Genomic DNA, 21,474 nt, shown 5'->3' with positions numbered 1-21,474 from the left:
GTGGTGATTACACTGACTGAAGCACACTTGCTGTACACACTACAGTGTGATGTGTCTTCCTGTTGTTAGGCAACATGTATTTTCCTGTGAATCACTTCTGTGCTAAATGAAATAAGAATTTCAGATATTTTTGTGGTATAAATCTGTAAAAACTGGAAACACAGAGTTCACACACACAGTTCCTCCTTTAGAGTTTGTTTTCCAGAAATGTAGAAGAGACAGATTTTTAAAAAGGCTGATGTGGGTCAAATTAAAAACGTAGGATCCTAATTATTTCTCATAAAAGATACACAACTGTTTTCACAGGCTGAGTAGTCCTCAGCATGACGAGGCAACTGACCCTCATGTGTTTGCTCTCCAGTTACTGGGTTAATGTGACCAGTATTTTAAATAAATGTTCCTTATATCTTTTTTCATGTAATATTTTACACGCTTTGAGCCTGCAGACATAACAAATGAGAGCTCTGTAGTCATTAATGTGACACATTGTGGTTCCAGTGAATTTTTAGGTCAACCGGCAGTAACCCGGTGTCAGGCAAAAAATGCAGCATTGAGAGACGAAAGTTGTTCAGGAAATGTCGACGAACTGCGTTGAACTTGCTGTTATGCAAGTTTAGTGTGGGAACAGACGCAGTTCATCGGCTCAGCAGAGAGAAAAGTGCAGTTGTAGGCATCCAGATAAGGATTATAGTTTGTTTTTGGCAGAATGTTTGTTCATTTTTTTCCACCCTGAATCAAGCCTCATTTGGAGTCCTGTACTATCCACAGAACATGACTGCCAAGATAGAAGAAATCAGGAATATTCCTTAATTCTGGTGTGAGAAATATGAATCAGTATGTTGGAATTTATAAGTGAGATGCATCTGATTTGTACTATGTTATAACATGAATTTACGTATGTTTTTTTTCTTACTGTTCTTTTTGGTGTGTTTTCTTTCAGCATTGGCAGAAAAGTTTGCAGACATTTTCTTCCTGGTGGACAGTGGCATGAGTTCAACAGATTTCCAGCAGGTCAGGAGCATCCTCACCCGACTGACCAATCAACTCAACATCGGAGCATCGGCCTACCGTATGGGCTTGGCCCAGTATGGTGCAGACGTCAAGGTGGAGTTTCTTCTTAATGCTCACCAAACCAAAGGGGAGACCCTGAACGCTATCAAGCGTTTCCGCCAGCAAAGACTGCAAGCCAACGAGCCTCGTAACCTGGGCAGTGCGTTGCAGTACGCCACCTCTAACTTGTTCATCAGTGAAGCAGGAAGCCGGGCGGACCTCGGATATCGACAGTACCTGGTTGTTATTAGCGGGAAGGATTCAGATGATCCCGTTTACAAGGAGTCACGTCTGATCAAATCAATTGGAGTAACTGTGGTGGGGATGAGCGTCGGTGCTTCTATGAATGAAATGCGTCTCATAGCGACTCCGCCGTACTCCTACTCGTCTACCATCAATGCTGCGCCGACACTGAGGGCTCTTTTCGAAAGACAGGAAGCAGAGGTGACTCTTACTGGAGGTGAAAAAGTTTTTTGTTTTTATTATTAATTTATCATTTGAGTGCACATTTGAAAATGTATTTTACACCTTCACAATCAACCTCTTTCCATTTGTACCACTGAATGAAGTCTCGTATGTGAGCCGCTTCTTCCTGACAGATGAGTTAACCGTTTTATTTCCCATTGCGAGCTTCGGCTGTAGCTCAGTTCAAACGAATCACATGTGAGCGAGATCTAAGGTTTGATGCTTTATGAGCCCATGTCTGCTGAGCTGTTGGGTGCAAGAATCAAAGTAGTGGTGGCTCAAAAATTAAACGCAACAAGACGGGCAGGGAGATGTGTGTGAGCTGTGATAAAATAAACAAAATGAACTATTCTCACACTTATTTTCCTTCACCTTTTGAATTCAAGTTTCTTTCTTTTACCGAAATAAAACAAACATTAACTGCCCTGTTAATACTGTAAAACACACGTCATTTAAACTCTTTAGACAGACAGAAACAAAATATAACTCACTAAAACTGCCTTGTCCTGTCTTTCCACTGTTATAACAATTGCCAGCTCTGGTTTGGTGGAAATAAATCCATAATTAACTGTGTTGGATATGAAAATATTCACACTCCTCAGATTTTTCCTCTCACTCATCCTCCGGCTCAGTGGGTGCGTCCTGTGCCGCTGATAGAGACACGACCACGGGACACAGCGGGTTTTAAAAATCCTACATTACTGGAAATAAAGTTCATTATCAGTTAGTTAGTGAAAAGAATCCTTTTTCAACATGTATTTAATGACTGCACAGACCACCACCGTCAAACGCCGCTGCCTTTTGAGTCTTTCCCAGGAGAAACATTATTACAACCTCCTTCAGTGTCAGACAAAATGTGTGAGGTACAAATATGCTCATCTGTCAGCAAGAAGTTGTTCACAAAACAGAATTTTATGGATTGTATAAAGAAATTAGAGTAATTAGAGTATTCCTCATCTCAGTCTGTCTTTCATCTTGAAAGGAATCTGAACAGTTGAGTTGGTAATTATGATTCTATGATAATATGCTCCTTTCACAGATTGCAAAGCAGCCAAACTGGCGGACGTCGTGTTCATCGTCGACGAGTCCGGAAGCATTGGAACCCCCAACTTCCAGCTGGTGCGGACTTTCCTGCACTCGATAGTGAGCGGCCTGGAGGTCAGTCCAAAGAGAGTCAGAGTGGGCATCGTGATGTATAATGACAGACCCACAGCACAGGTCTACCTCGACACCTTCAATGACAAGAGCGAACTGCTGAAGTTCATCAAAATCCTGCCGTATCACGGAGGCGGAACGAACACCGGGGCCGCCCTAAATTACACCCGAGACAGGGTTTTTGTCAAGGAAAGAGGAAGCAGAAAAGACAAGGGTGTCCAGCAGGTGGCGGTGGTGATCACAGATGGTGAATCCCAGGACGAAGTGAGCGCAGCGGCAGCTAATCTCCGTCGAGCCGGTGTCACTGTGTACGCGGTCGGAGTCAAAGATGCCAACCAGGTCCAACTGAAACAGATGGCGTCTTATCCCACCAATAAGCACATGTTTATTGTGGACAGTTTTGCCAAGCTAAAGTCATTGGAGCAGAGCCTGCAGAAAAGTATGTGCCACAACATCCTTAGACAAGCAGTCACAATCAGTACAAGAAGAACTGGAATCAAAGAAGGTCTGAACCCATTTTTTGTTTTATTGTTGGCTTTGTTTATGTGAATATCAACCTTAAACATAGTTTAAACATAAGTTTTAAATAAAACTTTAGTAATAGATCAGTATTTATTGCAGGGATGCACTGGAAAAAACTCATATCATTTTGCTTTTGCCTTTCCAGGTTGCGTACAAACAGACGAAGCAGACATCTTCTTCCTGATTGATCACTCAGGCAGCATTTATCCCGACGACTTCGATGACATGAAGAAGTTCATCATTGAGTTTTTACACACCTTCCGTATTGGGCCACAACACGTCCGGATGGGAGTTGCAAAATATGCAGATTCACCAAACTTAGAATTTGATCTGACAACCTACACAGATGTCTCGACACTGGAGGAAGCCGTGAAGAATATTAGACAAATAGGAGGTGGGACGGAGACGGGAAGAGCGCTGGCATTCATGGGCCCACACTTTGAGAGAGCAATGGCCACTCGTGGTCACAAAGTCCCCGAGTACCTGGTGGTCATCACTGATGGAAAATCCTCTGATGAGGTCAAGATACCTGCAGAAAAACTGAGGGCACAGGGGGTCATCATCTACTCCATCGGAGTAAAGAATGCAGATGAAGAGGAGCTGAGGGAGATTGCAGGCGACTCAAAGAGGACTTTCTTTGTCAATAACTTTGATGCTCTGAGGCCCATCAAGGACGACATCATCACAGACATCTGTTCGCAAGACGGTAAGGGAAACTGGACTAGAGTTCAAAGTGCATGTCTACAATATGAGACAGTTAAGGGCAACACACACCACCACTGGACAGCCAGTATTAAGAGAAATGACAGGAAGTGAAGGGTGAGAGACATGGATGATGCCCCGTTCTTCATCTGAAGTTTGTGGTCTAACTCGTAGACCACCAGACCTCCCCCGCTCCCATTGTTGTCTACAAAAAACACAAAAAATAGCCCTTTTCATTGCTAAGGCAAATTTGAATTTCAAATATAACAATATATTATAACTGTTAGCAGTTTAAACTATACTTCAATATATAAATATGAATAAACACCAAATACAAACCAAACTTACACAGCAAATTCACATGATAAATAAAATCTAACCCAACTACAATAAATTAACACAAAACAGCTAAACAAATGAAAATTACAGCTTCAAACTTCGGCAACTTAAGCAACTAGCATCATAATCATATTTTCTAACCTGTTGAAGGCTGCAGTCATCATCACTGGACTCTATCATAGATATAAATGGCAAGTCATTATGACACTCGTTTTGCGCTTTACTTACCACTACAAGGATTTTGTGTGTGTGGATACATTTTGCATTTGAGAAGAGCCTTGAGGTAATAAAAGCAGGAAAAAAGAGTGACCAAACTGACATGTCCATGTTATTGTGTCTGCAGCTTGCAAAGACATACCAGGCGACCTCCTTTTCTTGATCGACAGCTCTGGGAGCATCTATCCACAAGACTACCAGAAAATGAAAGACTTCATGACTTCTGTCATTGGCAAGTCTGTCATTGGTCAGAATGAGGTGCACGTTGGCGTCATGCAGTTCAGCACCATCCAACAACTGGAGTTCCCCCTGAACCGCTACTACACCAAGGAAGATTTGTGGAGAGCCGTCGGTGGGATGCAACAAGTTGGTGGAGGCACGCACATAGGTGAAGCCATCACAGCTGTGTCGCAGTATTTCGATGCTTCCAGAGGAGGGCGCCCTGACATGAGGCAGAGGCTGGTAGTGATAACAGATGGCGAGTCCCAAGACGAGGTCAAAGGCCCCGCTGAGGCTCTGAGGGCCAGGGGAGTTGTGGTCTACGCTATTGGAGTGGTGGACGCCAACACCACCCAGCTGCTGGAGATCAGCGGTTCACCAGACAGGATGTATGCTGAGAGGGACTTTGATGCTCTGAAGGACTTGGAGAGCCAGGTGGCCATGGAGCTCTGTGATCCAGAGAGAGGTAAAAGCAAACAAGGACTAGCCTAAAACAGTAAACCATTTCAGTTAGGGAGCATAACAGTTTGTAAGCCTCAAATCCTGCAGAAGAAAACACTTTCTGTACAGATCTTATATTTTATTTTAGCAGTCAAAAACCCTTTGAGGAATTCCATCGTAAATGTAAGTAAGTCAAGGTAGCCACACCATCAATATAAAGAGGACCCTTCCCCTTTTGGTGTGCCCCATGGGACCTTACCTTGGGGGGAAAAAAAGACTGTAGGTAAGAGTCACACAAACAAACTCGTCGTTTGTGTGACTCTTTGCTGGACTGGTTAGTGGCTTGCTAGCTAACAAAACTGAACTTGAAAATAAGACAGCTTTGTGTGTTTTGGAAGGTGACTATGATGGCAAACCAGCATAAAAAATGTTGAGGTACTCTCTTAAGTTAATGATTTATTATAATGTCAACTTTCTCAGTACGCTTTCCCTCTGACCCCATCTGCTCTTTGTCTTTTTATTTCCACCCAGAGTGTAAGAAGACAGAAAAAGCTGATATTATTTTCCTGGTGGACGGCTCCACAAGCATAACCCTGAACAAGTTTAGAAGCATGCAGAAGTTTATGGAGTCGATGGTGAACCAAACCACAGTTGGCAAGGACCTGACTCGCTTTGGAGTAATTCTTTTCTCCACAGACCCCAAATCTGTTTTTACTCTGAAACAGTATTACTCCAGACGAGAGGTTATTAAAGCGATAGCAGCACTGAAGTCCCCATACGGAGACACCTACACTGGCAAGGCTTTGGCATACTCTTTAGAGTACTTCAACAGTGAACATGGTGGTCGGGCAGCTAGCCAGGTGCCACAGATTCTCATGGTGATCACAGACGGTGATGCTACTGACCGTAACAATCTAGTTGGGCCATCCTTGGCACTGAGGGACAAAGGGATCAGCGTCTTCAGTATCGGAGTTGAAGGAGCCAACAAGACACAGCTGGAGGTCATGGCTGGTGGAGACACATCCAGAGTTTTCTATGTGGACAACTTTGATGCCCTGGAAACTCTGTACAAGAATATCACTCATGTCCTCTGCAATTCCACCAAGCCAGGTAAGAGGCAAAAGTGTCCTTTGTACACAGTGGTTCTAAATCTTGACAGACAATATGTTACAATCCATAGCATCATAAAACTAGCCTGAACTCAGTTTTCGTTTGATGATTTAGAGGGTCAGGTTACCCAAGCCACAAAAAAGGAGCATTTTTTCACTTGAACCTGGAAGATTTATCTTTGTGGTGTTGAAAGAATTCAAAAAGACCAACAGCAGCATGTCTCTCCAGCCTTTCTTTCTAGCCAAACTGAAACACTAAACAAAGCAAAACTGGCTTTGCACGAATTCATTGATAAAGTTTAATAATATTGCTACTTGCACTTAATATTATGAATTGGAAACTTGTGGTTAAGAATATAGAATCCCAAACGATTGATGGACGGCAAGATCTCCTTTTGTCGATAAGTCTTGTATCCATTGTGCTCTAAGAGGGACTGTATTATTTACTCAAGTGCTTAATGTAGATGGTATTCATAATGCCTTATCAACCAGAAGGGTCAGGGCCACAAAACATGTTAGCATTTTAAGAAAACTTCCAAAATTTGACTATTGAAAGCTACCATGAATAAATTAAATGAACCGGATGAGCAGCAATGTCACACTTAGTTTCAGTAATGTGGATAAATTTTCTCTCTTTGCTTTGGCAGCTTGTGAAAAACAGAAGGCTGACTTGGTCTTCCTCATCGATCAGTCTAGCAGCATCAAACGAACAGACTACGACATCATGAAGAAGTTCACAACAGAATTAGTGAACAGCTTCCAAGTCAGTGAAGATTTAGTGCGTGTAGGACTTGCCCAATTCAGCAGCGCTTTTCAGAATGAGTTTTACCTCAACCAGTTCAACACTGCACAAGCCGTGAACGAGCACATCTTGGACATGCAGCAGGTCGGCGGAGGCACCAACATCGGACGGGCCCTGGATTCCATCAAGGATTATTTTGAGGCGTCACGGGGCGGTCGTAGATCTGCCGGGATCTCCCAGAATCTGGTGCTGATCACAGACGGTGAATCTCAGGATGACGTGGAGGACGCAGCTGACCGTCTCAGGGCTCTGGGGATTGAGGTGTTTGCCATCGGCATTGGAGACGTCCACGATCTGGAGCTCCTGCAGATCACTGGCACACCCGAGAGGCTGTTTACCGTGCAGAACTTTGGCAGCTTGGAAAAAATCAAGCAAAAGGTGGTTGACACGATCTGTAAATCCAAACCTGCTGGACAGACCGCTGGTGAGTTGGAGAGAATGACTTAAACTCTGTGTGTCTCTCGCTTTCTTTTCCACCATATGAGTCTATGCCTGCTATAGGTAAAGATATATTTCCTTTTGCTACAGGCTGCAGCATTGATATTGCCATGGGATTCGATATTTCTCGAAGAAGTGGAGCTCCTGGTGAAATGCTTATCAGTGGCCACACCAAGCTCCAGAGCTTCCTGCCAGAGATCGCCCATTACGTTTCCTCAGTGCAAGGCCTGTGCTGCACCGGCACCGCACCAATCAAGACCAACATCGGCTTCAGAGTGGTCGGCCGTAATGGACGTGTCATTGATGACATCAACTTTGAAGGCTACAGCGAAGAGGCGGTGAGGAAAGTCATGGCCATGAATTTGGCAGAGCCCACGTACTTCAACACCGCCCTGCTGAAATCCTTTAGGGAGAAGTTTACCAAGTCAGGAGCGGGTGTGAAGGTGAGTCTGAGACTTGGCACCGAGTCTTACATACGCACTTCCCACTTCCCAGTCTTAAGGCCTTTGCACACCAGACACTTTTTTTCATGCGATTATTTTCACTTTAATACTATTTTTTGAATCTGTATCCAGCCAGCACAAGCTTTCATACAGTATCAACGATGGAATTTTACAGCCCAGTATTGGGTCTTTTACTTTTTCCGACATGAACACATCTGACCAGTCAAACTGTTCATTCAAAACATCCAACATGGCGGATCGCTTGTTTCCCAGAAGTCCGTTTTATATGATAAAAGGGAAAGTATAGAGGCGACAGTTTCGCAGACAATGTGTGGAGACGAATAACAGATGAGCTTCATGATGATGGTGTGAATATCGAGCTTCAGCGCTCTACGCAAAACATCCGCTCCGGGTCAGTTGGCTCTCTGAAATGACTCTTCATGCTTAGTGCCAGCTGTTGCAGCAGTGCTTTAAATTGTCTAACGGACATCCTGAAATCTGTCATGAAGCAGCTGTGGTCCAGTTTCAACTCCTGAGCCGAACAGTCAAACTCACCTCAGGTTCTCCTCTCTTCTGTTAATTTATATTGGCTCTGCCCGGGTAGTTAGTTTTTTATTCTTATTATTAAGTAAAAGAATCATCATCATCATCACTGATGTTGATTCCATTTTATTTGTATGCAGCATGATTTTTTTTAACATCATTTATTTGCAAAGTTGGATTGTGCCTGATCTGGAGTCAGGTGTCAAATTATTCTCAATTTCATGCCACTTATCCACGTCACTGTTGGTGTGTAAAGGCCCGAGACACGACAAGTTTCTGTATTCTTATAGATTTGAGTTGGAGCTGGTTTGAGAATTTTCTCGTACTCTTAGAATTTGTGGTAACGTTTTCAGAATAACCAGTTTACATGGAACATTTGGAAGACTGGTCCAAAAAGCGCTGGAGCACACAAACTGATGCAAAAAAAAATCTTAAAAGGCTCATGTTTTGATGCACACTGGAGACTCACGTCCTCTGTGAAGATGCAGTGTGGATTGAAACATGATCTAATAATATTTTTTCTTCCCCTCAGTCCGTGTGCTCCAGTGTTTGTCTGTGATAAGAGCATCTCACCTTTAAGAGCACCGGACAGGAATTTAGTCCTTGTGACTCAAGTGAAGCACATTTAACGTATTACTTCATTTAATGTTTAAGTGTTGTTTGCAAAAACGGTTGCTCTAAATAGCTTAACATTTAACTTGTAGCATTAAAAATATAACGGCAAGCACAGCCATTCTTAGTTTCTACAGAGAAGACTCTTTAGAGACCAGAGATATTATCCCTGCTGTTTTTTTCACTCATCACTGTCTTCAAAGCGATTATATTCCTCCTTCCTATAGTTTCCTGTTGCAGTGAGCGGAGCATATTGAAGCTGTACCTCCCTCAGACAGATTTTTAAGTATGAAAACATGCAATTTGCCTGTAAGAAATGGAAAATCTGTCCACTTCAGCATCATCCAGAATTTGACTGCTTCCTGCAACCGATTATGTTAGACCTAAGAGGGTCTGACGGTGCGACTTGTGATTCAAAGTTTTAAGGACTTTAGGCAGTCATATCCAGGAAATCAGGAAAATTACCATCAACTGATTGTCAAATATTTTCCTGTGGTTGTTCAGACATTCTGGATCTCATTGCGAAATCGTTTGATGCCAAACCACAGATCCGGTGCCAATATGGGATTAAACAAATCATTAAAGTCATTAGCAAACACAAGTTGAAAAATAAAAGACATTAGCTTTTGAACTAATCATCCAGTTTACTAGACCAGGGGTCTTCAACAGGGGGGTCCGGGACCCCTAAGTGGTCCTCAGAGTTACTGCATAGGGTCCCCCAAATTATTGTGTCAAAGTTTGTTTATTTTGTTTTTTCAATAATTAAAATATATCTGAAAAAAAAAACACATTACTATGAATACAACATACAACAATTGTGAGCTGCTAAATCACATAACAGAGAACTGGTCTGAAACATATTGGTCATTATCTGTTCACGAGGAGGAAACGCTGATGTAACTTCCTCCTCAAAAAAAAAAAAACTACCTGTGAGAGAGCAGAGGGTGAAGCTAGAATCAGATTTATAATCAGAAATACTTTATTGATCCCTGGGGCAAACTGTAGTACAGTATGTTAGGAGTTGTATGGATTATACAAAGAATTAGTCAGCAATTTCAAGGATATTAAAATGTCAAATTATGTTTTAATATGTACCAATTATGTTTGGCTTATGGACAAGGCTTCGGTTTCTGAGGAAGTGGCTGTAATAACTGAGTGAGCTGAGTTAAGTTTTTTAAGTTTGCAGACTTTTGTACCCAATTATAGTCGTAACACTTTTATGATTTTTTTGAAGCAAACACCAGAAGTAAAAAGCTAACGTTAAGCTGTAAACGAACAATACACCACGGTCACATGACTTCAGCGTCCCCCCCACAAAGTGACTCTGTAGCCTCATTTAGCCACTTTTAGCAACCCTTAAGCATTTACTGACATATTTTATGTTGTAGACCTTATTTCAGGCATCTAACCAAAAACTGATTCAAAAAACCCACTGACTTCAAGACCGGAGGTGGTCGCCATGTGTCCCGACTGGCGCCGGGAGTTTTAGGACTCATTCCTGCAGCGCTCTATATGACCTGTCGTCATTTTCACTCTTCAAAGCTGTAATAAAACATTTATCTTACAAACCTTTTCAGATTATGACACTACTATCCCCTTGTTCATTCTCCCTGTTTAAATAGGTGATTATGACGTTTTAGCGCTGAATACCTGTGTAGATGTTTCTTTACCTTCAGCTGAATGATGGTTAGAAAATGTTTTCATGGTCTGTAATAATTAAAAGCAGCCTGACATGTGACCGACCTCGTCCATCAGGTGCTGGTGATCTTCTCAGATGGACTCGATGAAAACGTCATGAAACTGGAGGAAGAATCAGAGCTGCTGAGACAGTCTGGTAAAATCAGAGAACATACACACATTACATAATTATATTTAAATGATCAAGAAGTTTGTGCATTATCGTAGCAGCTAATGCAGCCTTTTGTTTAGAAATGACCTTTTATTATCTTGTTTTGTGTGTTTTTTTCTGCAGGCATCAGCGCTCTGCTGACTGTGGCTCTGGAGGGAGCGCGTGACCCCGCCCAGCTGCAGATGGTGGAGTTTGGCCGAGGATTCGGCTACAAGCTTCCTCTCAGCATCGGCATGCCGAACATTGGCAGCACCATCCTCAAACAGATTGTGAGTCATTCGTGTCACTGGTAACCACCGGCAAAACGGCCGCGCCACTCATCATATTCACACGGCAGCAATTTTCCTCTGACATCTGTGTTACAGGTGGCGAGGCGTATAAACACAGAAAACCAGATCAGAAAGAATCATTATCATTTTACGGCTTCTGGACTGATCTTCAACAGAAAAGACAATAGTGAAATAACAGCGAAGATCTGGAGGGACATTTTCTCTGAAGAAAAACAAGCCTTTTTTTAAATATTTGACGGTGCTAAGCTAGCAGCTTCCCCCCTGCTGCCAGTCTTTGTGCTAAGCTAGGCTAAACACATCTCTGCACTGGACTCTGATAGGTGAAACTGAGGCTTGTCTTCTAGTCTGACTCAGGACAGGACAAGTAACAACAGGATTTCCAAATAATGTGGAATATTTCCTTATTGCACCGCTAATGCTAACCTGCCAATCAGCCAGCTAGCAGTGCATTTATTGAATGCTTTTTATCTGGATGTTTGTAAGCTGCCACACAAACACAGATGACTGGTAATCTTTCCAGTTAACGTGGCTCCACACTGCAAGCTATTCTTAATGCTCTGGAACAGAAATATTTTCACGATCAGTCCGGCATCCGTCACTTTCTTCCAGTAGATGACTGCTGAATGTTCAGGTTAAACTGATGGATGGATCCTTTTCTCAGCATGGTGAGAATGGCAGAAACTCATCGGTTCAGAAAAGGTTTTCCTGTCCCGGCTTGTCCTCTTGCATGAATGGAAATCAGAAAAGCGCCTCAGGGGAGTGTTGGTGGAAGAAAATATGTAAATTACTCACCATGTTAAGAATAGCCATTGGCAAACAAAACTAAAACAAGAATCCAGTAAACTTCAGAGGTTTTAGTGGAATGTTTGTCCCACTTTTGACAGAAGTGTGTCCTTTTTTTTAAGAAGTACTCATTCATTTATAACCTGTTTATTTATAGGTTATTGTTTGTTTAATCAAGCTAAACAAACTACATTTGTTATTAGAAAAAAACTATACCTACTATTTTGTATCTATTTATTTATTTTTGTAATAAATATTGTATTGAAAGTTTGAACAAGAGGATAAAGACAGCAGGCATCAGTTAGTCTGATTTAATAAGAGGCCTGTCTGACTGCAGTGTCTCAACAGTATCTGATAAACCATTTTTAGGTGTTACACTTCAGTCCCTCCAGGACTTTACAGGCTTTTTTGCAGCAGGATTGTTGCAGACTAAAATTCCTGATTTCACGATTTTTCCAAAGAAAAAAACATGATACATGTTATATTTCTAGGTGTTTTTTTTGCAATGAAATGAAGTTGAAGTGGAAATTGAAAGAAAAAAATGTTTTTTTAATAACTATTAAAATCAAAAGCAACATGTTCCAGGAAGAATAAAATAGCTCTCTGTTCTCAGTGTTCCAAGTAACTTTGCCAAAAAGCCTCAGGATTATAAAAATACTAACAAAATCTACTTTATTTGTAAATCAAGAGCTGCACCTGTGAGTTATTTTACAAGGAAGCAAAATCTTTTTGGTGATGAAACTCAGTCAAAACAACAAGCACAAAATAATCAAATATAACAATGTACAGAAAAAAAATCATAAACCTTGAGTTCTTTTCAGGACAAAATAAAAATACAAACAAACAACAAAACAGCGGTAATGAAACACTGAGTCGGTTCATTGAGACTTACCTGTTTGTCATTTTCTGCTATGAGTGGTGGAACTTGGCAGAAGCTACAATGATTGGTCAGATTTGTGTGCAAATTGTGGTGATTGGACAAAATTGCAAGATCATGCAGAATTGACAGAGATTGGTTGAATTTGCATTGATCGTTGCGATCGCAACTTCATGGAGCGACTAAAAACTGTACAGAAGAATCCAGAGATCAATGTATATTTCAAGGATTTAAGTAGCAGAATTTCTCTGTTGTGGGATTAATAAGGAAACATTGTATCATATCTTATATATCTAGTCTTATCTTACCTTTTAAATGTAAAATATTATTGATTCTACAGGCAGTAAACTTTGCATTGCTGTCTGTCTCTCTGTCTCTGTCTCTCTCTGCAGGACACCGTGTCAGATAGGGAGTGCTGCAACGTCATGTGCAAATGTTCGGGACATGAAGGAATCCGTGGCTTTCGGGGCTCCTCGGGGTCGAAGGTGAGTAAAATACGCACACCTTCGAACTTTAAACATTATGTCAAAACATTTGGGAGAACGTGTCAGAAGCGATAAGAAGGCAGGTCTGGACGGAGAGCGAGCAGAAACACACATGCAGACCTGGTTGACCTTTAGATCAGTCAGAGAAGAAGACGTTCTTCACTTTCCAGACATTCTAAGGTCAATGTTTAGTGCATTCATCTCTTTTTCTCAAGGCTGAAAAGAATTACTCTTTAATCAATGGCAGATCAAGTACTCAGGTCATTTACTAAAGTAAAAGTATCAAAACAATTATTTAATTATAAGTAAAGCCCCTGCGTTCAAAATCCTACTTAAATAAAGATATTCATGTGGTAAAAGTACAGTAGTATTCTAAGCTTCATGTAGTTTAAGTATCAGTGATAAAGGTACAGTAGTATTTTAAGCAGTATTCATGCAGTAAAAGTACAGACTGTGCGTAAAATGTCTCCTGCTGATTCTATGAGACATTATTAGACTGTTCATACTGATGCATCAGAGTAACATGATACTGTCAGTTCTGCTGCAGGTGGAAGTACTGTACATACAGTTAAGTTCAGGGGCTCCCAACCTGAGGGTGAGGGCCCTCCAAATGGTCACCGGATAAACATCAGGGGTCATCAGATGATTAATTGGAGAGGAAAGAAGAAAACACAAAGTTCTGATCTGTGTTTTTTAACAGGCTTAAAAACATAGCAAGTAGTGGTCAAACAAAATTACATCAACTGACTGAAATGTTGGTGTGCAGCCCGCCTCATGTTCAGAATCAGTTCAGAATTAGTTCAAAATCAGTAAAACACTGCAAGGAATAATGTGACTGAGGACAGACACCTGCTGAGGAAGAGAAGTAATGTATATTTAAATAAGAGCAGCTTAGAAAAGCCCTTTTTTAAATATAGAACATGTAGACTAGGATGGATGTTGGTAAATATTTTGCCTTTTTAATTTCAGTGATTTTTTGCGTGTGTGTGTGTGTGTGTGTGTGTGTGTGTGTGTTATAAACAGGGTTTGTCTGGACAGAAGGGTTACCCTGGATTCCCTGGAGAGGAGGGCGTCCCTGTAAGTGTTTAATTTATTCATTTCAAACATAATATTTGACCAGAGAATCATTAAACCAGCAGCTGCAGATGAAGGTTTGTTCTTATCTGCTGTCAAAGAAAAGAAAATTCTCCTTTTTTCTACATCGTCTGCTCTGCTGCTGAAACGTGAGACATCTGAACTTCACACACAGGATATCTGAGGTTCATTAGTTCAAGTCCAGTTTATTTATAAAGCACATTTAAAGAAAAGTGCTGCACAATAAAATAAAATAATGACAGTCAAGAAAATACATCCCATGCACAAGTATATAAAGAGAGGAACAGAAAAAAATATAAACCACAGGAGAATGGAAATTAAAAAAAGAGTACTACCTTCTTAGATCGTATGTAGAGGAGATGATTGGTGATTATTCCTTCTTATCAATAAAGAAATCGATCCAGCTCTGTCAAACAGAGAGCAGCGATGAGTGTGAAATGTATAATTGGTGATGAAGCTTCACACACTGAAATAAACAGGATGCAAAGTTTAACAGAAAACAAACAATCAAGATGATCACTGACTAATCAACAATGAAAATGATTTGTAGTGAAAATCTATGATAAATACGTCACATATATTTTTATTTAGGCTCTATTCTTCTTCACACAGTGTCGGTGTTTATACAGCGACGTTACAAAGTGCTTTTCACCGTACAGTCAGGATTAAAAAAAAAAAAAATCAGGCAGTAGAAAATGAAGTAATAACGCCCATCCCAACAATAAAGATAAATAGGAATAATAAAAAGACATGTTGACAATAAAATGGTGCACTAGAGTTAATAACAGGCTTTTTTTAAAAGGTAAGATTTGAAAAGTGGTTTTAAAGTAGTTCCTGATTCGGCGAGCCTCAGATCCTCGGACAGCTGAAGCGTGGAGGACCGTCCACACCAACAGCTGTAACTGTGGCGTCCACACCATGACTATAAAGCTGTCTGCCATCATCCACTTGAGTGGATTTAGTTATTGTTGTAGTTCTCGGTGTGGACGGCCCCTCTGTCTGGAGCCAGCAGATCTCTGCTCGAAGATCTGAGGCTGAATCTCAGCTCATACAGGAGCAGCAATGAAATGCTTTAAGGGTGATCAGCAAAATCTTAAAATCAATTCTAACACACAGGGAAGAGAGGCTGAAACAGGGCGGAGATGATGGATTTCTGTCTCAGCCATGAAAACAACGAGTTACAATAATCTGACCGAAATTAAATTAAAGTGTGGATGACCCTCACAAGGTCGGGCCTGATGGTCAAAATGCTCTTTGGTAGAAACATGATGGACACAACTTTTAACTCGCTGCTAGTTGGTTCAGTGCCAGTCCATCCGAAAGTCACTGAGATACTTAGAGGAAGAAATGATCTAGAAGAAAAGAGAATCAGCGTTTCTACAAAATTGAATCAGAGTCCATCAGCAGGACTCTTCTGTGCTGTGTCACGTCTCACTTTGTTTTTACGCTGCAGGGTGAGCGAGGACGTCCTGGACCGAGTGGACCGCAGGGTGTCCAGGGTTGTTCTGGGCTCAGAGGACTAAAGGTAAACACTGCTCTACTTACTGTATGAGCAGCTAGTAATGATGCACATAGGCAGCTGTTAACTGCCAGATGTTGATGATGTGCGTTTGACTGCTGCTGTTTGTGTTCTGCAGGGCTACCGAGGCATCCGAGGAAACAGGGTGAGTGACTCAGACCTGCTGGAATATGATAAAGTCAAGTGAGGGAGTCATGTGACCCGCTGGACGTACTGAGGAATGTTTGGACAAACATTAAAGCTGAGATCAAGTCAAATGACCCAAGAAGCTGAAACCTGCTGTGACACTCGATTCTGTTCGCAGGGTGAAGATGGAGAGGACGGACTGGACGGAGTTTCCGGAGAACAGGTACGAACTCCAGCGGCTACACGTCTGTATGACTCTGTCTGCTCGATCTCTGATGTCAACCTCACATAAACATTAAAAAATACACTTAAAAAATGTGGAAAAATCTCAGAACTGGCCTGAAAATCAGCACTTTTTTCACAGTAATCCAATGATAGATGTCTGTACATCTGTACTGCAGCAGACCTGCCAACCTTGAGACCTCAAAGAATGGCATTCTGTGACTTTTAAAGAGTGAATTTTTATGTTGAATAATTTTTAATTTTACCTTGAATTCTCAGGAAATAATCCAGAATAATTCATCCCTCCAGCGTGAACTAATATTCAGCAGTTTTCTTTCATTTATTTAGTTTTTACTCCTGCCACTAAAAGAAAATTGACATGCCAGATTTTACAAAATGCCTGTTCCTTTCCTTTAAAACCCTCCTTACAAAATGGGAACTCTTCCTTGGAAGTCTGGTTTGGTAGGAAAAAAAATAAACATTTGTCAGGATTCAGGAGAAATTCATGAGCATTGCAGTCCTGGGGCCACTTAAGAAGAAAGTGATGAAAAACAGGAGTCTCCTGGGAAAATCATGAGGGTTGACAGGTTTGCCTGCGAACAGCTCATTCAGCAAAGAATGGATTCAATTTAACAAAATGTAAACAAATGTAAAAACATATGTAGGTGATCCAGATATTTTGGCTTCACATTTGGGGAAATGTCATGTTCATTTTTATATCAAGCAGGAACCTCTGTGCCGCTGCAGCCGATTCTGAAGTGTCAAAAACTGCAGTTCCTCAGGTGGCCACTTGGGTTCCGGCTCCGAAACAAGTCGATCCCCAACGAGCTCCATATTAAAATATCCAACTTTAAAGCAGAAACAAACATGTCTCCTTTAGCCCTGGTAGCTAATTACTCCGTTAATCAACATCAACATCCATACGGGGCTGAATTTTTATATAACTCGCCGATTTAAAGGCTTAAAATTAGGCAGAATTGAGGGCGTGGCCACTTTGAGTGACAGGTGGGAGCCATCACAGATGAATAGCCACTTGGTAGCCGCTTCATTTGGCCACCTGAGCTTCATCCGCGCTCCTCCTCTTTGCCCGTGTCTGGATCAGCTGGGAGTTAGACGAGTCAGTGAAAAGATCAGTCAACAGTCAGTGGTTTTATTAAGGTCTCAATTCCTGTTTACATCCCCCAAAGCATTATGGGAACCGTAGTTTCAAAACTGACGATTTTGCTTGGGTCATGGGCCTGCATGTAGAGGAGGTGCCCTACTTTCACTTTCTCCTCAAACAACAAACCAGTATATTCAGATGATGCTGCTCCATGATGATGATGATGATGATGATGATGATGATGATGATGAGATCCAGTAAATCTCTATTTGTGTTTTCATTACGGAGGAAACGAGCGGGTGTGTTCAGGAAACGAGCTGATCGGAGGAATTTTCAGTCTCTCTGTGCTGAGATGCTTCTGGTTTTTGTGTTTGCAGGGACTGACGGGACAAGATGGAGGCCGAGGGGAGAAAGGAGACCCCGGAAACCCGGTAAAAAACCAAACGTGTTTATCATACCAGGAAATCATTTACAGCCTGACCACACAATTTGGTTCACAACACATGAAATCTTTATCTGTATTTTAAAAAAATAAATAAATACATGCATACATAACTATATGTTATTGTCATGTTACTACAGGATATGTTTGTCCATTAGTGTTAGTCTTATATCCTTTTCTGTTAAAGAACAGTTATAATAAATGTATTATTTAATTTAATAATAAAATTAACCAATTAAAGAAATGTTATATTTAGATAATTAATAGTAATATGAGCTTTTTGTAGTTTTACTTTTGTGTTTCGTGTTGGCTGCAACTATTATTGTTTCCTTATATTTTCTATTCTATTATATATTTTTTAAATTGTTTTTTTATTTTAGAAATTACACAATAGTAGTATTAATATTTTTTTTAGGTACATTTTAATTTATATTATAATCAGCAATAAGTGATTCATGATCATTAAAAAAAATAACAGAATATTTAAACATATAATTAGATGAGTTTTACTAATTTTAAAATATATATATTGTAATATTTTTTTAATATTCTGTGTTATTGTTTTATTATTATTATTATTATTATTATTATTATTATTATTATTATTATTATTATTAACAGTACTTAAACATACTTAATATTACATTTAATGTATTTGCATTTATTTATTTATACTCACAGTATTCAGCAGATGCTGATTGATGAAACCAGTATATTTATATTACATTAATAATTAACTCTTCACTGTTATTTTGCCTTCATTTGTTTTCCTGTTTTTTTTTTGTTTTCATGTTATTTTAGTTTATTTGTGTGTGTTGACAGACAGTCTGGAACTTTTTTATCTGTATGTGGAACAAAGTGTCTCTCTGTAGTTCAGTGTAATTCCCCTTTAGCCGTCACGGCCAATCAGATGAGGCCGTCACATTCTGATGAGGCCGCGAAGCTCGGAGGCGTCGACCTTTGACCTCCGGCTGGTTGATTGACAGGTTGAACTGTCGTCCTCAGGGTATCCCAGGTATCAGAGGGGAGGCGGGACTGAACGGACAGCGAGGACTGAGAGGAGATCCGGTGAGTCCCAGCGCTTTGATTTTAAAGGACTAGTTCGGGTTTTTTTCTATGAGGTTTGTATCCACGGTCAGTAAAATTTAACTTGTGTATGTTTTCAGTAACACGTATCAAGATAATATGAGGTGGTCAGGAACATTCATTTGCACAAATTAACTTTTCCCAAGATGAATTAATAAGTCTTATCATAAATTGGGTCGTGATGGTTTGTCATTTTTAAAAAGTGGGTGTCAAGAAACAAAATCACCGAAGTCACTCAAGAACACAAACAAACAGCCGTAGACGAGCAACGTATTCAAAGATAACTCTTGTTTTTCTTTTGAAATACTCAGCTGTTCTGCTGCATTTCACACTAAAATAATACGAGATGATTGCTTTCATGACTGCCCTCTCATTCGCTCTCCGTCTCCCTCCACATTCTGTAGTATTTAGACTTTGACCCTGTCTGCTTTATGATTTATAATTCCTGAATGCGTGCTTATATAACAGCTCTGGTCTGCTGCAGCAACCCTGCATGTCCAAGTTTTTATAACTGAAACACACTGGATCAAACCAGATCAAACAGCATCAGAACACACTCTCAATTCCTGCATCTGTCTCGGGCGGGAAAACTTTTTTTTTTCTTGTAGAAGATAAAAATTGAGTTAAGCGTTTTGATTTTCTCAGTTTAAGAGCCGTTGGGTGTTGATGGAGTCACATGACCATCAGATCCTTACATTTTTTATTCGAAACCTCCGTTTGTTTTATCAAAACTACATCAGTACATGGCTTTGTTAAATATTCGATTCTGATTGGTCAGTTAAAGCGTTCTGAGGTCTGTTATTTCTGTATAGCAGACCACTGAACTTATCATTAAATCACTAAAAACATAAAATTAATACTCTGTGTGACAATGAGGAGGTCAGAATTGTGAAATAAAACCATAAAACACACAGAAGTGTTTCATTTTTACACAAAAACAAAAACTTGTGCCATCAGAAAGATCCTATAATCACTGAAGATCCATTTTAAACCCTCCAAAGGAGAGTTTTCATTCTTTCTTAATTCCTGATTTATTGATGTGATTTGATTTGTAGTTTATAGAGATATTCATATTTTTGCCATGACAGAGTTATTACTAACTGAACAGAGCAGGAAGGAAGAAACTGAGCACACCTGTCGAACTAAATCTCTACAAATCCCTTAAAGAAACACAAATCTCTTTTTCTTCTTTTTTTGACGAGTTACATGTGTAATTATAAACCTTAAACTGACACATAATTTATATACTTTATTTGTCATTTTAATACATGATGAAAAATATTTCTTTTTATTCTTAAAATCAAAACTCTTGTGATCAATGAATCACGTTTGATAAATTCCTGACGTATCAAATATTTGACTGATGGACATTTTTGTAGTTATATTGTTTGAAAATTATTTGACGTGTTACAGGGTTAAAAAAAAAAGCTTTATTTAGCTCATTTTAAAGGGATAGTTCACCCAAAAATAAAAATCAGTCATCATCTATCCCACCTCCTGCTCTCTCTGAACTCCAGCAGCGTTTTGTGGACTAAAAAACTGAACCTGAACTTCAATTGACATGAGGGGCGAACTGTCCCTTTAAGAGGTGTTTATACAGCATTATTTAATGAAGAGCTCAATCAGAGCTGGGCGCCGGTTTATTTGCTTCACAGACAAATTAGTCTGAATCTGAATGCGGCAGCCTCACTTTGACCCCTGACAACAGGCCGGATGTTTCTGTTTAGGGGAAAATTAAGGTTTGTTTGTTTAGTTAAAAACTGAGACTATTTTGGGGAAAAAAACAAAACCTTCAGCTCATTCTGCGCCTCCTCAGTCTTTCCATCGTCTCCACATCACATCCCAAACTCACAGAAGGTCGGTGGTAAGTAGTTTCAGTGTGAGTAAATTTAATATCGGCTCTGTGTGTTGTTAGAAAGTAATACGGACAAACACAGCTGGAACACAGCTGGAGGCTCCACTTCAGGGAACCAAACACTGTACGGTTTATCTGAGTTCAGACTGTGGCTTTTGTGTTTTGTGTGATAGGGTGAGCCGGGGCCTGATAACACCACCCCAGGAACCAAAGGAGACCCCGGGAACCCAGGTTTACCGGTAAGAACCAGCAGGGAAGTAAACTTGTTTAAGTAGATGTTAGTTGTAGTTCTGTTTTTGCATTAAAACAAAAACATACACAAAAAACTATAAGATAAGAGATAAGAAAGATGTAACTTTATTAATCCTGAAGGAAATCGTTCTGCCAGATTTAGTAACATAAGAATTACAAACACAGTTTCTCTATATTTTAATTTTATTTTAGTTACACTACCACTTAATTTAGTTTTCATTATTTTCTATAGTTGATTTTTTATTTTTACTTCAGTTAAGTAAAATGTTTTTAGTTACCGGTTTAGTTTTAGTTCCCCATAATAACTCTGGTTTGTAGTTGAGTCCTGAATCTCTTTGCTGAAATGTCTTTAACTCCACAGGGTCGACCTGGACAGGACGGGCGGCCAGGTGAGGGCGGAATCATTGGAAACCCGGTGAGATTTTTTTTTATTTA

General features: G+C 40.2%; 1 protein-coding gene across 1 annotated transcript in view; it reads left to right on the top strand.

The window, feature by feature from the left end:
- The window catches only part of col6a4a (collagen, type VI, alpha 4a), a 79,714-nt gene that overhangs the window by 34,051 nt on the left and 24,189 nt on the right, over positions 1–21,474 (top strand). Inside the window, exons 6-23 of the mRNA XM_084727473.1 lie at positions 941–1,510; positions 2,555–3,175; positions 3,338–3,898; positions 4,577–5,134; positions 5,641–6,219; positions 6,866–7,444; positions 7,549–7,901; positions 10,812–10,890; positions 11,029–11,174; positions 13,248–13,340; positions 14,364–14,417; positions 15,889–15,960; positions 16,073–16,099; positions 16,259–16,303; positions 17,782–17,835; positions 18,852–18,914; positions 20,961–21,026; positions 21,401–21,454. Of these exons, the coding sequence (XP_084583599.1) occupies positions 941–1,510; positions 2,555–3,175; positions 3,338–3,898; positions 4,577–5,134; positions 5,641–6,219; positions 6,866–7,444; positions 7,549–7,901; positions 10,812–10,890; positions 11,029–11,174; positions 13,248–13,340; positions 14,364–14,417; positions 15,889–15,960; positions 16,073–16,099; positions 16,259–16,303; positions 17,782–17,835; positions 18,852–18,914; positions 20,961–21,026; positions 21,401–21,454 (4,574 nt within the window). The remainder of the gene's footprint in view (positions 1–940; positions 1,511–2,554; positions 3,176–3,337; positions 3,899–4,576; positions 5,135–5,640; positions 6,220–6,865; positions 7,445–7,548; positions 7,902–10,811; positions 10,891–11,028; positions 11,175–13,247; positions 13,341–14,363; positions 14,418–15,888; positions 15,961–16,072; positions 16,100–16,258; positions 16,304–17,781; positions 17,836–18,851; positions 18,915–20,960; positions 21,027–21,400; positions 21,455–21,474) is intronic.

This window comes from Lutjanus erythropterus, chromosome 9 (genome assembly GCF_056507025.1).
Source record: "Lutjanus erythropterus isolate fLutEry1 chromosome 9, fLutEry1.hap2, whole genome shotgun sequence".
NCBI lineage: Eukaryota > Metazoa > Chordata > Actinopteri > Lutjaniformes > Lutjanidae > Lutjanus > Lutjanus erythropterus.
This window is presented reverse-complemented; position numbering and strand designations above follow the sequence as displayed.